Source organism: Anoplolepis gracilipes, chromosome 14 (assembly GCF_047496725.1).
Source record: "Anoplolepis gracilipes chromosome 14, ASM4749672v1, whole genome shotgun sequence".
Taxonomy (NCBI): Eukaryota; Metazoa; Arthropoda; class Insecta; order Hymenoptera; family Formicidae; genus Anoplolepis; species Anoplolepis gracilipes.
The window spans coordinates 9205126-9227034 of NC_132983.1; the positions used below are offsets into that span (position 1 = coordinate 9205126).

The 21909-nt window shown below is 36.5% G+C and overlaps 1 protein-coding gene across 1 annotated transcript; it reads right to left on the reverse strand.

Moving 5' to 3' along the window:
* Positions 1–18845: 18845 nt before the first annotated feature.
* Positions 18846–19423, reverse strand: LOC140672918 (uncharacterized). The gene has a single exon (XM_072905404.1). The coding sequence runs from the start codon at positions 19419–19421 to the stop codon at positions 18846–18848; it is 576 nt and encodes a 191-aa protein (XP_072761505.1). The 5' UTR covers positions 19422–19423.
* Between the last annotated feature and the right edge of the window lie 2486 nt (positions 19424–21909).

Below are 21909 nucleotides of genomic sequence, written 5' to 3' on the forward strand. Positions count from 1 at the left end.
ACGTTTCGAGAGATAATATCAGTTCCTTTCCTCGATGATTTCCTATGACAATTTCCACGTAACTCAGTGGACCCACATTGATACCAATTTCAAGGAATTTGAATTCTATGGCTGTCAATGCGTATTGTCTACCTAATATATGAATCGCACGACGCTCCAACGAAATGCTGTAGAAAAATAAAAATAAAATTAGTTTAAAAAAACAGTGAGGGTTCCCTTCCTGAGAAGGGAACCCTCACTGTTCCCTCACTGGGAGAGCATATGGACTCCCTACTAAGATCTACAAAGAAAGCTGCCCTTACAGACTCATCGTTTCCTCTGTTCATACACCGTTGTATAACTTGGCGTGTTTCTTACATAATTTAATGCAAAAAAGTTTTCCTCTTCCATTTAGCCACGTTGACAATAGTTTTGAATTAGTACAAAAAATTTCTGATATTGATTTCCCTTATGATCACTCACTTATTTCTTTGGACGTTATATCTCTGTTCACGAATATTCCTATTGACCTAGCCTTGGAAAGTGTTTCTAATAGATGGCACTTTTTAGAGGATAATTGTCAACTACCAAGATCAGAATTCATAAACGGTGTTGCAATGATTCTCAACTCTACATTCTTTACGTTTAACAATTCGATATACCATCAAACGTTTGGTATCCCTATGGGTTTCCCATTGTCCCCAATAATAGCGGATACAGTGTTACAAGATTTAGAGACCAGAGCCTTACAGTCTTTGAATTTTACTCCTCCATTTTATTTTAGATACATGGATGACATCATTTTAGCAGCCCCTGCAAAGTGAGTGGACCACAAACAATATTCAATTCATTACATCTGAGATTACAGTTCACGTTGGAATTAGAGAAAAATAATAAATTGAATTTTTTAGACATCACCCTTATCATTAATAAAGAGGAAATCATTACAGATTGGTATCAAAAAAGTACATATTCGGGGAGGTATCTCAACTTTTTTTCTCAACATCTGTTTTGCCAAAAAAAGGGAACAATTATTGGGTTGATTGACAGAGCATTCCTACTATCACATCCTATGTTTCTCCAAAAAAAATTACATAACATCATTAATACATTACTTGAAAATTACGCAAAAAAACTAATTTACGACATAATAAACCAGCGCTTAAAATCCCTCCACAATAAATTCATCAAAAATTAAACAAAAAGAAAAAAGAAATGTTTCGTATTTTTCCGTTCCATATCTAGATAATTCCGTTCCGAGTCTAACAGATAATTTCAATAATTATATTAAAGACTCTAATACGGTCGTTTCATTTTATAGTATTAATAAACTCAATAGATTTATCAGAGTTCATAAAGATACCATTCCTAAATTCAACAATATCTATGTCGTCTATAAAATTGAGTGCAACGATTGCAGTGCATCTTATGTGGGGCAAACGGGAAGAAAATTAAAGACTAGAATTGTTGAACACCGGAAGCATCTTAAAACACATCCGTTAAATCAGTCATCACGGACCACAGGTTAAATAATAAGCACGAATTTAAATGGGAAGATGTTATTTTTCTTGACACCGAATCATACTATAATAAACGCTTGATTTCCGAAATGATACATATTAAAAAACAAGAGAATAATTTGAATTTGCAAACCGACACAGAAAACTTGCCTGACATATACAATAATATAATTAACAAAATTCTAAACAATTGATTTTTACATATATATAAGAAGGATGAAACATAGGACGAACATTGATGTTTCGGTTGTGACACGATACCATATTAACATAAAAATTAAGGAGTTCGTTTGTCACCTACTGTACACTAAGATGCCGACTGATTTACAACGTTTGTAAGCAGATTTTATCTTTATTCAATTTAATTAATATTAACTATTTGGAGTTTATTATTTATTTTTACTTAATATATTAATTGTTTGATTTAATCAATTTTTGGAATGTTTATAGAAAAATTCTTGATGATTAAGACTTAAATTTGCTAATAATATTAAATAATTCATAATCACAATGATTGAATCTTAGATCTCTACTTTCAGTTATATAAGACATATTGGTCCTCCTAACAATTGAACTAGAGAGGGCCAATGTACTATACGGAAGATGTTGTCTACTTTTATATTCCCGTCGGTATGCGTTCATTGCGTCTCCGTTTTAACATATTACGCTAAACTTTCAATCTATGTTTAACGTTTGTTTTTCTTAACATACCTATTTTCTTAACCTAACCATGTATAAATTAAGTAATTTTTGCGCTGAGGAAGACCTGAATAATCGGATCGAAACGTCCGCCGTTATTTTATATGATTCTATTTAAGTTGTCTTAACTTGTTTCATCATCTTGATCACATGCTCTTTATTTTCTTTATTATATTATTTTGACAATGTTATATAATTATTATGTTTGATCTAATTATATTTGGTTTATCGCAAAATTGACGCCATTATAGAAACCTGTTATTCAAGCTTCTTTAAGCCATTTTTTATAATTTTTAAATTGTATGGAGCAATCGTTTTAGTTTTAAAAAAACAATTTGTGAAAAAAATAGAAAGAAGTTAAACAAAAACTTACTTGTCACATTTGTTCTCAAATGATGGAGTTTCATAACGACTCGGTACATAATTATTCACGCTTCTATTGGGGCCGCCGCGGCTTCTTTCGACGTAGTACATATTTCCAGATTTCAAAAGTGAACCACTTTCACGAACGGTTAACGCAACACTGACCGTATGAAGAATCGAGTATACGTGACACTCGCTTTTTCAAAGTAGTGAGGGGAGATTAGTGGCAAATGTGGTGAGAGATTCTAGAATACTTTAGCCAATGACTTCTATAGACGGAGCGTTTTCTCAGCGGGGAGGTAGAATCGCGGTAAGGGGGCGACTAGGGGCAAATGGGATAACTCCGTCTCTTTTCGGCGCTATTTGGATTCGCGTTATGGCGTTCGATTTGGGTACTTACCACGCGCTAAAAGTGATATTCTATCTTTGACTCATTTTTTTAAGCTTACAAAATCTTTTTAAATATAACTATTATTACAAGTACAATATTTGCAGGTATTATTTTATTAAAGAAAGTTTATATATTAGAAATAAAATTTATTTAACGAAAAGAATAAATAAAAGGCTCACATATATAATATATATATTTTTATTCACCTTTAAATATAATTTATTCAACTTATGTCGATCACTAATATTAACATTTTGTATATAATGAGCTAATCTTATTTTAGTATAAAATTGTATAATAATACGTAATAAAATATTTAAATAATTACTTAAAAAACATTGATCATTTATGTGTCCTCTCAAATCGTTAAAAATATTTTTGTCAATAAGATTATCCATCACTTCATAAACAAAAGCGTCCATTTTAAAAGAATTCAAATTTGTATAAGTTTTTATAAAAATATTGATAGCAGTTTCTGTTGTTTTACATATACAAATGAGATCTATTGATGGATACAATAAGGAATCCTTATTTTTTAAATCAATAAATTTGTATCCTGTTTGTGTTTTTGCCGTTAAAACATCAATACATTCAGTGCAATGCAAAAGTTTCTTTGCTTTTCTTAATACACAACCTGCTATGTAACTAATAACTTCATTCTTATATTCTGTTGTTGAAAACGATAATTGTGGTAAAGGTAAATAATCATGATCATCATGATCAGCAGTGTGTTGTTTTTTAAAAACATTAAACCATTGTTGATTAAAATTTGTCGTTGCATTTATTGTTTTATTTGAATGTTGCGAAGAAGAGACATTTAATATTGATATATCTTGTAATGAAATACAGTTTGTACTATTTCGATCTCCTATTTCAGTATGAACTATTAATTTTTGTATTGCACTTTTGAACTGTTTTACGGTGGGGTTATTATTGTATCCACCATGAAATCTTATATTACTAAACAATAATTTAAGGTGGTCCTGACTGATTTTATATGTAGGAAAATATTGTAATAAGTTGTTCTTGACGCATGTAAATGTGTACATGTATAACAAACTTTCAATATTACATAAAAATCCCAAGAAACCTGTTTTACATCTAGAAACAAGTATATTTTGACCATTTGTTAGTGATAGTTTTTTTATATATTCTGCACATTCTTTAAGTTTATTAGAAATTTCTAAAAAGTTATCTTCATTAATCGGTCTTTTAAAACCATACTGTCTTAGATTTCTGGAGTTAAAAATGTCGAATAGATCGTTAAAAATTTATGTAAATTTAATTGTTGCAGAGCAATCTTGAAATTGTAGTAATTTTAATGTGTCTTTGCAAAATTGTAATGCCTTAGAAACTGAGGTGCTTAACAATTGTGTCGCCAAAGAAACCTTCATTTTATTTTTATGGTAATACATATGTTTCTCTCCGATTTTATTAGCAAAATATAATCCTTCGGCTTCTTGCAATGCATGCAATTCTTCAAAATGTTTCCACTTTATTATATTCCCATCGCTATCAACCAGTTCTTTTACTTTGCCAAGTATATTTTGTATTAGCTTTTCCATGTGACTGGGATCCATAAATACATGTATATTATTGTCACCAACGGGATGTTTAAAATTTGTCTGAAAATGTGTGGGTTCAGCAGAAAAATTACACCCTAAACTTTGTATACTTATAAGATTCGTGCTCAAACCATCACACGTTAGTGAAATAATAAACATGCCACTTTCATGAAGTGCTTGTAAACATTGTACAATCAAATTCTTTTTTCGTTCCGCATTAATTCTATTTAATAAAAAATATCCAATAGGCATCTTCCAATTATCATTCATACATACAACGCAATAAACTAAAACTTTTTTTGCTATTTGTGCAGTATCACATTCAATAAGTGCTCCACAATCAACATATCCAACCATTTTTCCCTTATAAAAATCAGTTTTATGGCCTCTATAGCTTCAATAATAATTTCCGGTTCCCCGTTTACGGATTGATACCATCGTGAAATTGTTTTCGGATGTGGCAATGATTTGTAAAATTTATGACGCACATAATTATAGATCTTTGGTGAATAAAAATGTAACGACAGTGCAAATTGCCGTAACGCAGTCTCATACATTCTATTAACAGGCAATTTTTTCTTTTTTCTTATTTCACGCTTAATCACATATTTTATACCTTCATCTATGTGTTGAAGTATGTCGTTCTCTTGCAACGTTAATAGATTACGCTCCTGTAGATGTGCAAGTACACTTTTTAACGATTTAATTTTGTTTTGTGCTTTCTTAATTTTGACAGAACTGACATGTAATTGATGTTTCAATTTTTTTATTTCGTTCGTATGTAGTTTCCGCAATCGGCATTTTGTTGGTGAATTAAAAATCCTTTCTGGAGATACACTTGTAGCACAATGTTGATAATTCACCACTTCAATTTCTATGTCAGTGTTTTCAGTATTTTTATTTGTCTTAGTATCTGCTAAAATAATGTTAAATATTACTGATCTTTAAATAAATTTTTAACATAATACATACATACATACATATATATATATGTATATATATATATATATATATATATATATATATGTATGTATGTATGTATTATGTTAAAAATTTATATATATATATACATATATATATATATATATATATATATATATTGTTCGCGAAAGCGCGATTGCGCGGGGATTGCTAAGATAGGTTTAGTGACAGAACTGATACGGAGACTAGGGAAGCAGACTGCCAGTTAGCGAGTTAAATGGTGAGCCGAACGACACAGTTTTATATAACAGCTTTAATGACGAATAAAAGTTAATATGTACACTATTTACAAGTCCTTATGGTCGTAGAGGTAGGACGTGTCCACGACCGGGAGCAGGCAACCAGCTGGGTCGTGAGCTTGTCGGCGGGCCGCGATCGGAGGCGCTTATCGAATTTGGCGATCACGAGGAATGAATCTCCTTGTTGCGAGAGAGCGTAATTAGGCAACTGATTGCGATTAGCGCGAGTACAGTATCGATATCGGTGTCGTAGCTAGGCTTAACGAGAAGTGTCACCGCGCGCTTCTTGTGACTGCCTTTTATACAATTGTGCCCTTCTCGAAGATTCCGGATTCTTCTGAAGCTTAACGCAACGACCGATGGCAGTTTTGCGAGGTTGTTTACAGTTGGATTGTTTATTTTTTATATAATTTACAGTTGGATTGTTTATTTTTTATATAATTTTTTATATTATTAAATATAATAAGCGCGGCGGCTTGTAATTGGGCGCCCGTGGCGTGCGCGCCGCTTTGGAACAGCGCGCGTGCGCTTTAAGTAACTGAAGCGATAGTAATTATGAGTAACGAAAACGCTAATTAATACGGAGTTCGGTTAATCCCGAATATATATATATATATATATATATATATATATATATATATATAATTGGTAAGTATTAATTATATTATTCACTTGTATTGTGTTAAAAAATTACATATTATATATTCTTAATACTTACCAATTTTATCATTGCAGATATTTTCTTTAATTAATGTTACTTCATTTGTATTTTTATGTTGTATTATGATTTTTGCATGATCTGCATTATTGTTTTCACATACTGTTTTTTTCTTTAATTAACTAAAAAGTAAAATTAACCAGTATAAATAAATTTAGATCTATATGGAAATAATACAAATATAATAATTGATACCAATGCTTTGTGCCCAGTAATATTTGTGCATGTATGCATTCTTGTCTCAGCTAACTACATACTGTTATATTATACGGTTTTAAACGTAGTGTAACTAAGGTCAGAAAAAAACAATCACATAATAATTCTTATTGATATTAATATCTTCGATAAATTTTTGAACGTACATATGGAATAGCATTTTTTTTCCATTTTTGAAGAAAATGATTTATATCATAATCTTCTTTCTTAAAGTGCTCTGAACAAACAGCTCCTGTTTTTGGTGAACTATAATTTTCCAAATTCAGTGCTTTAAGCCACATTTTCTTTTTCTCAACATTTTTAGGAAAACTAAAAAAATAAATGTAAACATACTTATTCAATAATAAAGCAACACATTTAAATTTCTAATTTGTATATATAAAATATATAAAATACATAAATATACATATATTAAAATATGTGATCGAGAGATCGACTTGAGATGGTATAGCAGACAGGATAGGGAGACAGGGTGAAAGGAGCGAGGTTAAGGGAAAGGAGCAGAGAAAAACGAAGGAAAGATTGGATCGGAAAGATAGGAAGAGCAGAGCGGAGTAAAGGAAGAAGAAGGAAAGTAGAAACGAAGAGAAAAGGTCAAGGAGAGAGGCAGAAATTAAGACAGACGAGGATAGAAAGGAAGAAGATGATGGAGTATATGATGGAGAGAAACGTAGACGGTGACAGATGGAGGTTACATGCGGGTATTGAGTAGGCAAAGAAAAGAGAAATCAAGTGAGAAGGAACGCAGATAAAGGAGAGAAAAGAAGAGGTGTGACGAAGAAAGAGGAGGAAAGAAGGATGGTGGAGTGGCAAGGGGAAGACAGAAGAGGAAGAAAGGGAGAGGAGAGAGGAGAAGAAGAGTGTTTCAAAGTGAGTGGTGAAAAGCACAGAGAGAAGGGAAAGCAAGTGAAGAGAAGCGCAGGAAAAAGGAGAGAAGGGAACAGGTGGAAAGGAAAGGGAAGTGGATAAGGAGAGAGGAGTTAAACGGGCAAAGAGTGAGGTGAGGGGGACTAGGGAGTGCAGGGAGGAGGTGAGAGATGAGGAGGACTGGAAGGGAAGGCGAGGCACGAAGAATTAGTAAGGAAAGAAGGGGTAAGGAGAGGAGAAGCATGAAGGGAGGCGGGGAAGGAAGAGAGGATGGAGAGAAGAGGAAGAGAAGGAGAGAAGAAAAGAGGGAGGTGCGGAAAGATATGAGAGTTTAATGAGGAGATAAGAAAGTGAGGAGGGAGATATTGGGGATGATGAAGAGGATAATTAAGGAATTGGAAGTAGCAAGAGAGAATAAGGAAAAGAAGAAGAGGGCAAAGAGAGAAGAGGGGAGACAGAGGATAGAGAAGAAGGACGAGATGATGGGTTATAGGGGATGAGAAGGAACGGAAAATCGGGGAGAGACGAAGAACGAAGAGGAAAACAAATAGAGCTAGGAAAAAGGAGAGAAAGGGGGAGGAGAAGCAGGAAAGTAGAAAGAGGAAGAAGGAAGGAGGAGAGGAGGAAAGAAGGGAAGAGAAAGAAAGAGGAGGAGATGGAGAAATGGAGCAGGACAAGAAGAGAGAGAGAGAGAGAGGAGAGAGGGAAAGAGGAGAGAAAAGGAAAAAGAGAGAGAATGGAGGAATGTAAGCGAAAGGAAAGGAGATGTATGAGACGAGAGGTTAGGATAGACGAGGGATGCATGAGGGGGAGTAGGTTAGTGACAGTAATAATTTTAGATTGTAAGGGGTGGGGCGTCCCTAAAAACATTGGGCAATTTGTAAGGGAGTTTCGGGTTAAGGAATAGGGAGAGAGAGAGAGAGAGAGAGAGAGGGGGGGAGAACGGGATATGAGAGACTTTCCTTTTTAGATGTGGGAAATGAAGGGAGAGGGGGAGGAGAAGAGAGAGAATGGGAAGCGGGAAGGAAAGGGGGGTGAGAGAGAGAGACGTGAGGAGAGATAAAGAAAGAAAGGAGAGAGAAGGATGGATCGTGAAGGAGGGAGTGGGGAACAATTTTGTAAAGTCGTATATGACCAGGTTCGCGGAAAGGGGGATGAGGATAGGTAGCAAGAGGTAAGAAAATAACGGGGATTCAAAAAGAAGGACAAGGGTAAAATTTTGGATTTGTAATTTTGTATATTTGTAAATAGGTATGTAAATAAGAAAGGAGAGAGATTGTAAGGGGTTGGTGGTCCCCGGGAAAGCACCATGTAAGAGTTGAAAACCCCAAGGGGATTCAAAATAAATTATCTATCTATCTATCTATCTATATTAAAATATGTAAATTGTTGGTTATGTATCTAAATTTACATATGAAATCGAATAGTTTTATTACTTATATTCTCTTTATCTAATTGTTCATAGTTTCTTTTTTTTCGATTTTTGCAATCAGACACTGCAAAAACTCATTTTCAATTACGTTTCAAGCTTTCACTCACGTTTCAAAATACTTTGCACAGTTACTATGGAAACAGGCAGCTATTAATAACAAGCTGACATAAACCGAATGTATCCGAAACTAACCAATGTATCCCTAGTGAACTTCTGCCTTCTCCCCTCCAAATTAGCGGTCCCCCTTGCCTAGAGTAAGGGTTTACGCTCCGTCTATAGAAGTCATTGACTTTAGCGCTCTGAAATTTTAGGAGAAGGGAGAGACGATACTAGGATAAAAAAGAATTCTTAAACGACTTGCGAGGGAGAGAATGAGGAGGGGGAATAAGAGATAAAACATATTAATGTTTAAATATTGTATTTTTCCAAATCTTGCAATTCTTTCTGGCGTTGTGACCATCAATTAAATATTTTGAATATATTTTGTAATGCGCAATTCTTAACATGTTTTCCACATCGCATAGTATTTTTAACATCTAGATTATTTAGAGATTCGATATCGTCGTAATCAGCATCTAAGGTCTCGATGATTAAATTTTCTCTCGCATCGTCGCCGAGCATATTAGCTAGCCATTCGTTTCTGATATCCTTTAACGTATACGATACATTGCACTTTATCATCTTCTTCTTCAACCACAGCTGTTATAATCAATCGTTTCGCCATGTTATACGCAACGATTCCATCCTCCCATTGTAATCCATGATGATTCGCCATCAACCATGAAGCTTGACACTTTTCGGATTTTGTAAGGAGATGCCATGATATAGGACTCCGAAAAATGTAGTGTGCGAGAACAGTTCCTCTTCTCAGCACCTCCTTTGCGATGAATTTATTCGAAACGATAAATCTTTGCAGATCGACAAATGTTGGTACAGACATGACGAGATCTCTCTTCGTAAGTTAAGAAGAAGAATGACAACCATCTCGTAACACTTGGATTTATATCCTACTTCCCCTCTCTCTAAATTATTGTCGCAAACACTTAGGTGATTTTGCGCACAACGTTGGTCAACGGGTTGTACTGGATCACGCGATCGTGAGACAATACGCAGTCGTATTATTAGGCACATTCTCCTTACACTCAAATTCCAATTGCACATCTACGGTTGCGCTCTTGACCGATTCGTTTTGTCGAGAACAATCGATGATCACACTCTTCCGGCCTGTCTGCAGAGCAAAAATAACGTATCGTGGTTTTTCTAGCTGAGTCGCGGTCTTTAATGGCCCACGAATGCTTGGTTGTACGCTGCAACAACGGAAACTCGTACAGATCCCACGAGCAAAAACTTATGCTGAGGTAGCGTCCGCTTTCCAGAGCATGCAGCATAGACAGCTTCTTAATTTCACTCAACAACACATGTGGCATTCGCCATTGTATCTTGACTATGTTGATTACAGGCTTAAGCGTCGAAGCTCCAAGCAGACAATTGTTGTCATTGCGCGATCGTATTAAGATCAACTCGTGACGAGCGTTAATTACTATGCGTAATCCTCACAAAATCCTAATAACATGTAGAACAGTACGCAAAAATTAAAGTGTCCATTCACAGTAATTGGATCACTCCAGCCAGCATTTTAGTAATCACGCTTCTATCGGATAATATTATTATATAGTTTTTGAGCATACTTGTTATTTCCACGTTTTTGTTACGATCAATCTCCACGCCATCGAGTTCGTATCGAATTTCATCAAACATGAATGCGACGCAATTATTTTGCAGTACCACATTGGATCCGTCAATTGGATTGTTTATCTTCAATTCTCCCTCGATGTATAAGAAACTCTCGTACGGCGATGTATACAGATCCTGTTGTTGTATGGGTATTCTTATCTCGTCACTGTGTCCGAACGTTGTGTTGGCGAATGGGTTGTAGGCGTGAGTCTCAGTCTTGACGATGCAATCGTCAAAGATTGGCTCTTTTGTGTTATCTCTCACGTCTTTCAATCCGTTCAATACGAGCATCATACGCTAATTTTGCCGCCGTCGTTCATGCACTCTAATGGTGATCTCTTCTCCTCGAAAATCGAGTAATCATCCTTCCTGATCGACAATGCATAACGTTAAATCCATAATGCTCCGTACGATGATTGGTAGGTAAATGATCTGCGCCGGTGTTTCCGATATCTTATATCCTGGTGGTACCTCGGTGAAAATTCGTGTATCGTATGAACGAGTTTGCCGTTGTTGTACGCACCCGCGGTCACATTACATTCGATGCGGATAATGTTCACGTTGATAATGTTAATCGACACGTCCGACTCGTACCATTTTCGCGGCTGCAGTATACGGTTCGAGAATCCTAGCAGCGATCCAATGTTGTTAGGCTTGCTAAAATTTATTCTGTAGGCGCATTTGATCTCGCTCCTCATCGTATTGTAATTAGCGCGGAGCACTATCGGCCATTCTCCATCCTCAAAGTCATCGTCGTCAGTGTGTTTTTTATCACCATCACGAACTGTGTGTTGCGAACGTTTTCGTGAAATTGTTTTTCAAAAATTCATGTATCGCTTGCAGCTCGTACAATCCCTCAGAAATCGTAATTTCCGCATCGTCTTTGCCAAAGTAAAATTTATTATTCGAGGAATTCACGTTCGATATCGTGTAATAACTCTCAAAATCCGCTAGACCGAGCTCGTATTCACTATCGCTTAAATCTACGGTGGGAGAGAAATTTGCCGCGAGAACGCTGCTCTTTCCAGTCAGCGTGAATGTCATAGACATGTTGACCAAACTGTTTAATAAATACTAAGTTAAATAGCGCAATGTATGTCTTTAAATTCGCGTGCATCGACCGCTTGGAGAAACTGCAAGCACATAGAGCGTAGGACAAGGAGAGTATGACGTGGTGTAAAAAGGAAGGCGCTGTATGTGTAGAACAAGGAGTGCATGATGATAGGAAAAGGAGAGCATGATGGTGGGTAAAGGACAGCGCTATAGGCGTAGGACAAGGAGAATATGATGTGTAAGGAAAGGAGAGAGCATGATGGTAAGGAAAGGAAAGAGCAAAGGAGAAGGCTGCAGTAAAAGAAATATAAATGTAACTTATTAAGATATTAAAAGTATTCTTGACACATTTCCAATATAATAGCTCAGATTAACTACGCATTTCGATTAAAAAAATATAATGTAACTTATTATTATATAATATACAGGAAGAAGAATAGGATTTTATAAAGAAGATACATAGCGATATATATGTTTAACATATATGTTTAACATATATAATTTTTATTCAAAATGTGTTTTCATACATATAATGTGTATGTGTTAAAATTTAAATTCGCGTACATCGACCGTTCGGAGAAACTGCAAGCACAATTGTCCGCAGATGCTTTGATTATAAGTTTATAGGTTATGGTGTATAGGTAGGATTATAAGTTGATAGGATGTTTGATAGGATGTATGATTATAATCTATTTTTGTCACATTTAAATATCGTACCAATTCATTCGGCGGGCGAAGATTGCCAAAACTGTCAAAATATATAGCGCGATTCCCTCTCTTTGCATACGCTACCCAGTGAGTATCCGAGCCTTTAGCGTTATCCAAATTTATGATGCCGCTCTCGTTTCGATATATACCACCGATCGGTAAAGAGTCGCATAAAAACTCCTCTGAAATACGGAATGTGCATACGTTTTGCTAGTTGAAGCAGTTGTATGTTGGTAGTTACACCCTCTGGCATTTTTAGTGTCTCTTTGACGTTTTTTTTTCTTCTTTCTCATTGAGACTCCTCGTCCGTATTTGTATGACGCAAGATACAATCCGCGACCTTCCATGGCGCGATTGTGACGTAGCATCTCTTGAAACTGACGTTGTGTAGCTTTTCCGTCGTTTACCATCTTTGCTACACCAGCCGCTCCACCAATCAGAGATCCGAGAGCACCCAACACTGATAGAATCGGTAATACGCCCCCGCGTATTCGCTACCGGAAGTATTCGTTTTTTCGTAATCTTTTTCTTCGTCGACGACTTTTTCATCCGCATACCCATTTTCGTCTTTGCTTTCATGACCGTTCAAACGGCCGTGGCGGCTGCTCTTTCACCAAAATTCAAATCTTTCGCGGTAATACGTTCTCGCGCCTTCGCAGCTAGTATACGATCCGCTACGTGTCGTTCGCCGAGGTCGTTGCTTCGCGAGTAAGCTAAATTGTGTTCACGACACGCGACGTCCAATGGGTTGATGCCTCGATCACCTCTAGCCAATCGTTCTTGTAAACGAGTTCCCGGTCCACAAAACTGATATCCAGGAATATGTAATTCGATAGGAAGTGCATTTATCGCGTGATTCAACAGACCATAGTCTCTTACGGTTCTCGCTGACATTCATAACAATTTTTCATCATCGGCGCTGGACCGTCAATGTGCGTTTGTTGCCACGGTCGATTGTAATGTTCGAAACAGCGACGATATGTCTGAACCTCCGAATCCGCCTTTATGTATTCCGGAAGTTTGTTCCACAGACGCTCCACGTAACGACTAAACTGTTGCAATAAAATAATCTTCGGTATATATCGTAACTGTTCTGAGGTAAGGTTGAGAATATCACAATCATCCGACAGTGAAAGAAACATGTTTGATACTGAGCGGTTTCGATTTGATGCGCATCTATAAATAGGCTCTCTTCCTCCTCCTCCTCCTCAGAAAGTATTGTTAAGTCTGATTAGACAAATCATGCGATTCGTGCTACAACTAACGGTAATTAAAGTATCAAATTTTGATAATAGGTTAATCCCTGAAAAAGAAATACACAAACATGGAAAAATGTTACCGAATACAATACGCGGTCTCATTTGCGACCCTTCGAATTGTGGTAAAACTAACTTGTTGATAAGCTTGATAGAAAGTTCAAACGGTATACGCTTTGAAAATTTATACATACAGTGGCGACCATATACTTACGTACAATTTATAAAATTAAATATTATTTGTTGTAAACTCATACATTAAACAGGTATACAAAAATCAAATATATTTTTTACAAGTTTACAATATACATAAAGAAATAGCAAAATAGTCTTTCTTAATTTACTGTAATTAAATAGTTTCTTACATTTTTATACTTAAATGTCAAATTTTCTGCGGACACATACTTAAGTACATATCGAAATGTCTATATTTTCACAAGTTTTTTTGATTCATAATTATAACACGTTAATATTTCGTATGTAGATCCTTATTTCTAATGACTGCAGCATACCTTCGCGGCATAGATTCGATAAGTCTTGCACATCTACTAGCAGGTATCGAATTCCATGCTTCTTGTATAATAGTATATAACTCTTCAACATTTTTCGGCTTTTGTTCTTTTACATATTTGTCGACATCAATCCACAGCATCTCAATTGGATTCAGGTCCGGAGATTGTGCCGGCCACTTCATTACATGAATATCATTGTCACTCAAAAATGTCTTCACGACTCTTGCAGAGTGTTTTGGATCATTATCTGCTTGATAGATCCATTCTTCTGACATATATTCTTCGGCGAATGGAAGCAGTATATTTCTTACAATATTCAAATACACGTATTGGTCCATGATACCCGTTATTCGATGGATAGGACCTGTACCTTTCGCTGTCATAGATTCCCATACGAGTACCGACTCACCACAACCTTTTACAGTCGGTTTTATACAGTTCTTACGAAATTCTTCTCCTTTGCGACGTCTCACGTATACTTTACCGTCAGATCCAAATCGATTAAACTTAGATTCGTCGGTAAAAATTACTCTAGATCATTGCTGAGGCGTCTAGTTTAAATATTCCTTTGCAAAAGCGATCTTAGCCCGACGATTTTTTTCTGAAATGAGCGATTTCTTTCTGGCAACGCGTCCGTATAATTGAAATTCATTAAGTCTTCGCTGGACAGTTCTAACACTTATTTTTTCATGGAGATCTGTTGATATTTCATTATGGATGGCAACAGCAGTTTTGAATCTGTCCACTTCATAATCGATGAATTTTACAATCAGTTCTTTGATCAGTTTTTCGAGGTCTTGCTTTACGAGGAATGTTGTTTGGTGTTCCATGAAGTTTAATATGTTGTATAGCTTGATGGCAAGCCATAACGGATATTTCTAGTTTTGCAGAAATCTTTCGATATGACATACCATCCTTTTGAAGCTGCTGCACTAGCCGCCGTTGTTCCGGCGTGATATTTTTTCCTTTACTCATCACAGCACTATTACAATACGTCTAACTATCAACACTGCTCAGCAGATACTGGTAAACATTGTTTACATTTCGATCTGACTTTGAATAACCGCAACGTTTGTAAGTAGTAATCTGCTACAAAATGATACATCAGAACAAAATATTTACAAAGTACTTCATTTCTTGGAATAAATGAAAGTCCTACTGTAGATATATACATCAGAGTCTAAGATAAATTGTTGATATTACTACACATGAATTGCATAGAAATACGTTTTAAGAAAAAGGTTTTAATGTTAAAATATTACGTGTACGTAAGTATATGGCCGCCACTGTATATTCAAAATCGCTTCAACAACCAAAATATCAATATTTGAAAAATTTACTATCATCGATAGATGAAATTGGTTACTTTACGTTCTCTAATAACAGCGATGTCGTTTCATCGAGAAAGGCGCTTCCGAATTCTGTTTTTATCTTTGATGACGTGGCATGTGACAAGCAAGATACGATAAGAGAGTACTTCTCAATGGATCGATACTCAAGCGTCGATTGTTTCTATCTCTGTCAAACGTATGCCAAGATACCCAAGCATCTTATACGCGACAATACTAATCTGTTGATTTTATTTAAACAAGACGGTACAAACTTGCGACATGTGTACAACGATCATGTAAATACCGACATGTCTTACGATAATTTTAGCGCATTATGTCAAAAATGTTGGCAGCACAAGTATGGATTTTTAGTAATTGACAAAGACAGTTCAATGAGCAATGGACGCTACAGAAGAGGTTTTAATGAATTTGCGGTTCCGTAAAATGGTCAGTTGCTATCGAAACATTGACAGAACAACGTCTACATAAAAAAAAAAATCATGAGTGATAACAGTGATCGTGAAAAGAGCGTGAAAAATTGTACAGATGAGCGAGTCAATTCGCAAAAAATATCGCGCGTTAAAAACTGGCAAAATTGAGGAAGATGTAGCGTTGGAGAAACAATTTAAGCCGATTAGTGAGCCTCTAAAACAGCTTGTTCAAAATACCGTCGATGTAGAATCCGACGTATCGAAAATCGAGCCGTTTGATATACTCGGACAAGATCATGTGGAAAAGAAAATTATTAAAGTTAAAAAACGATCAAGAATCTCATTGAATGATTTGAGCTCAAAGTAAAAACGATTAAATGTCTCATTAAATGATTTGCCGATAACTTCTACACCGAATCAAAGACGAACGATACCGAACACATCTACTCAGATAGAAATTGCGCAACCGCGTCAAGTATCGTACGAGCAACCACCCGCCGAAGAAATTTTTGAAACTACACCCGATTCGTTGGTTACAACGGTTCAACGTGAATTGCAAACGTCCGAAGGTGTAAACATATTTCGAGAGCATTTAGGTCCACTCGGACAAAAATATATACTAACTTTTATGAATCAAGATAGAGATAAAGCTATTGATTATGTGTATGGCATTAAGTTTTCTAACGATGGAATAATCCTCGGTGATAAACATTTTGACGTAGACAAAAATGATAACGGAAATGGACGTAGACAAAAATGATAACGAAATGGAACGATCCAAACGAGTTGGTAGATCGTCTGCGATTACTGGATGCTTCGCGTCGAGCCGGTAACAATGCTCACGACAATGAAATCATGTCGATTATCGAAAAACTTCGCGAAGATAGTCTTATTATAAATTGATGTCTCGCCAAACTATTCAGTCGATCAGCGTCGCATGACACTTTACGAAACATCGGAAAAAATGCCTATCAACAAATTTGGCTTATTCGATTCAAGAAATGATGCAACCGGCACAAACGGCTCTTGGGATAAATTGGTAAAAAGTTATGTGCACGAAAACGCTCTGTGTCGCGTCGTTACAGACTTCGATGCAAGGTCGCGTAAGATTCGCCATGTAGCGCAACCTGAGGCTGACACCGATGCCGTCAACAAATTGTACGTGCAGTCCTGCGTTAAAAGATTAATGAATCGACAGAAAGAATCAGACGAGAAGCTTACTTCGCTTGAGAAGGATGTGCGAGCATTACAGATGCGCTAAACAAACTTCAACGCGCGGCTAACGCTAACTCAGAAACAGCTATCAACCTGAATGAGCATCAGTGAACGGGTTAGGAGCGGCTATCAAACGGTTATCGAACAGCTACGAAGGATTATCGAACGGCTGCGAACAATTATCGAACAGCTACGAAGAATTACCGAACTGCTATCTAACTACAATGAGTGGCAGTGGCAGTGAACAACCTAGCAGCAGCAGCAACAACAGCTTCGAACGAGGCTATCAGCATCTCAAGCAGGGCTGCGAACGAGGCTACGAACACGTCCTTAACGGCTACACTCAAGGTTACAAACAACTCAAGAACTGCTACGATCGGTCAAAAGACGTCTGTGAACGAGGCTGCAAACGGGTCAGGAACGATTTTCGAATGGGCGAAGGACGGCGGTGAACAACGCAAGAACGGCTGCAAACGGATTAAGAACGGGTCAGAAAACGCGAAAAAAAACATAGAAAAACGCGTCAAAAACGGAACATAAAGAACGGTTATTAAAGGATGATAAACGAAAATGAGTGATAAAAAAGCGAACAACAAAACGACCATCGAGAAAAACTGACAAAGCAAAGAATCAACATAGTTTGGACAGACGGCAGTTGGTAAACGAACTGCACGCGCCAGCGAGAAAAAATTTTCCCCGAAAACACGTCATAGTGCGGGGATACGATGATCTGTGGTAAGCCGACATCGTTGAGATGCGTCCGTATGCTCGAGTCAACAAGGGATACAATTACATACTCACTGTTATCGATGTGTTGAGCAAGTATGCGTGGGTCATACCACTCAAGAGTAAAGGTGGAAGCGAGACGGCCAATGCGATTGCAGAGATAATTCGAGACGATGCGAGATGCCCGAAAAATTTTCAAACCGATCAAAGAAAAGAATTTTACAATGCAAATGTACAAAACCTCATGAAAAAACACAATATTAATCATTATTCGACATATTCCTCATGAAAGCCTCGATCGTGGAACGCTTCAATCGTACTTTGAAGAATAAAATGTGAAAAATGTTTACGCTGAATGAAAACTACAAGTGGATCGACGAACTATCGAGACTCGTTGAAGAGTACAACACGCAAAAACATCGCACTATCGGTATGAGACCTGTCGATGTTACTCCAGCCGTCGCAGATAAACTTTTAAATACGGTGTACAGCAACGTAAAGATTGCGGCGCCGGCGAAATTTAAAATAGGCGATTCGGTGCGCGTGAGTAAATTCAAGACTTTATTCGAAAAAGGCTACACACCAAATTGGACCACCTAAATGTTTGAAATTGTTAAGATACAGAAAACTAATCCCGTGACATATATATTAAAAGATTCGCGCGGAAATCCCGTCGCCGGTGGATTTTACGAATACGAACTACAACGCGTTGCTAATCCCGATATACATCTTGTGGAAAAGATATTGAGGAAGAGGGGGGATGAAGTTTTTGTGAAATGATTAAGATTCGATAGTTCACGGAATTCTTGGATACATAAAAATAATGTATTGTAAAAATATAACAAATATTATATAAAGTTTACATATATAAATATATATATAATATTCAAATATACACTTTTTTCTTTTTTATGACGGTATTCTGTAATGCCCCCATGGTAGCGTATCGATACTTTTAGGTATCATATATCGTTTATCATCGTGCGGACTTAGAGCAATTTTTTTCTGCCGAATGGTATATACTTTACGTATTTTTGATCTTATACTCGATTGCTGCCGCGTCATTTCAATTCCTTCGTTCAAACACTGCATATAATCGTCAAATGTGATCGTTTTCGCGACAACGTTATTTTTGACACCTTTTACCTTTTTCGTATTCTTTTTACCATCTACTTTTAGCGCATACATTTTTGCTCTAAGCCCGACAAATTTTGTCATTATCATACCGTTGTTTTCATCCTTCATCAAACTCGGAACTTTTTTATTCATAAGCGGTATACCATACGCATTGTCTATCGCATAGTCGCTCGTGTCGAACTTGCCGATATCGCGCTTTATATTCTCATACACGTCTTCACACTCAATGTGATATATGAGACTATCCGTGTCGGTGTACATGACTTTACATTTTTCTTTATACATTGGAATCATGTAATCGTGATGAAATTCGTACAAACACATCTTCGATACATCAAGTATACACATACCTACATAGATTGGTTTGTAAAACTTCACCTCGAGTCAACGCAATTAAATTTTCCGAAAAAATGCTCCTGCTATTAAAATTTGGTTTCGCGATCATTGCGCCGTACCTATCGTCCCATTTTGTTATAAGTTTAACATCTACGCGATTGCGTACATTTTCCATCGTTTTGCCGAAAATTGCATTATTCATTAATTTGTATAAATTCTTTTCAAAATCATTTTTCGCCATTGTTCTAAATTGTGTGTTTAGTTCAATATATGTACGTAACCATGAAGATTGCGCGAATTGTAATATGCGATAATTTTGTAACACGAAGACCGTGTCGCGTACATTGCTGCAGATTGCGGTAGTGTATTACGTATCGTTTCTTATCGTATAAGGTTGCGAGCAACTTGTTCTCTCACTTGCCGGGCTTGTCACGTGTCGGATAAAACGGTAAGTCAGTATGTGCGTCGTGAAGATGTTGCGGGTACTCGAGATCGACTTCGAGGATATAGCCTATAGGCGAATCGGACGCGATCGATGATAGATTAAAATTGGATATATTGTCGACCCATTGAAAACTAGCGTAAGGCAAAGGTTGACACATCCGTATAAATTATTTACATTGAAATACATTAGATACGACGGTTTCAATGGGTCGTATGACTGCATGTACTTATTATTAGCATGCGCGTATCTGTTGGAACATTGACTCAAACCACCGCGTATACCTCGTTCTATAAACATTACCATATTGATGTCAGTGAGCAATTCAAACTTGTATGTTTGTATGCTTTAACATGGCATCCCACGTGTATCCGGGAAGAGTATAGTAATGCGCAGGGTCGAGCCCGTAACTCTTGATACAATTGTCACGAAAATTTTCAAAAACATCGGCTAATAACAAGACATCAATTTTTAAATATAGATCGCTATATTCGCCTAGCGTTCTATTGGAGAATCGGTTCCAAACAGTCTCGGCGTGCGCGTAATCGCTCTCGGATACTGTGTCATCGGTCAAGGAACTGTAAAATAATTCGCGCGGAGGTAAACATGTATCGTGCAATTTATCTACACAATCGATATATTCGTACGGAAAGACACCTTTTTGCGTTAACAAATCAAAGTCTTCTACACGTAAATTTTGATATTCAGATTGTAAAATTTTTAATTTATCTTTACTGAGAAAAGATGCTAATTTGTTGAGACTTGTGAGAAATTTAAAAGAATCGATGAAACGTAATTTAATGTGATTTCGTGATTTGTCTTCCGTAAGTTTAACATCTTTCGTAAATGAAACGTATTTTTCTTTAGTTAACAGAAGTTATAAGATCGATTCTTCCTTCGAATGCTATTTCCTCGATTATAAAATGTGAATCGTAACCAGATAAATTGTGGAAAATAATTGGAATATAAAAGGATTTCTTATAATTTAGATTGCAATTTGAATGCGCGGGACCTCTGTACCGCCCAGTGAGGTGGCAATGATCGTGTACGCGCGTATTGTCTTCTACGAATGGTTTCTCACATATATGACATTGAGTAGCGCTATTAAACCTTTCCAATTTTTCACGCGTCAAATTTATCATGGGAAGATTTGTAGATAAAATTGTTTTCACGCGCGTTACTAAATTTTTTAATTCTTCAGCAAACCATGCAACACAATTATTATCCCGACATGAATGATACGCGGATAACGATTTGTCGTACGAGCAATGTACATAATAAGCGATACTAAATACTTGATGATGCTGGTATAAATTTTTTTCTGCTTCTTCTTTGTCCGTCTTTCTCAAAACACATTCCAGGTCGGCATACACGACGAAAGGAACCTGCTCCTTCCTGTTATAGTTGTTAAAAGCGAGCCACTTATCTTTATCGCTCGGTAATCGGATAGTCATTCATCTTCCCGCAGTCTACAGTATGTGACTGTAGTTTCTCATTCGAATAAAAATAATGTGGACATCTATAAAAATAGAAATAATAATTATATATATTTTAACATCTATAAAATAGAAATAATAATTATATATTTATTTTGAAGAAAAATCAATAATATTAAATATACATACCGATCGCAGATATATTTTTGTCCATTGTGTTTATTGAGTTGCAAACTCACGAGCCGGGTAAATTCTTGATCCACGTGAAATGTCCGATATCTTGCGCATCTTGGATGTAGAGCAAATTGGCGTGCTTGTCCCTCTTTTGCTCCGAAAGATGAATAGGAACAATATTTTCGTTTTCGATAGTATACACATTGATTGAAATATTGTTGTTAATTTCAAACTTTTTAATTTGCTTAAGAGTCACTGAAAACTCAATGTCTCGAAGATTTAGCACATCCGTATAATACGGGTACGATAATTCTCGTTCAACCCTTCTTTCAACGGAATACATAACAGCAGTCCCTGCCCATGCAAAACATGCGTTGTCTTTGGATCGCACTACCGCTCGCTTCATCATTATCTTTCGCGGTAATATAATATGACATCCCGCACACAT

Coding starts and splice junctions, on each gene's coding strand:
- LOC140672918 (XM_072905404.1), bottom strand. CDS start 19,421: ATGTGTATACTTGATGTATCGAAGATGTGTTTGTACGAATTTCATCAC.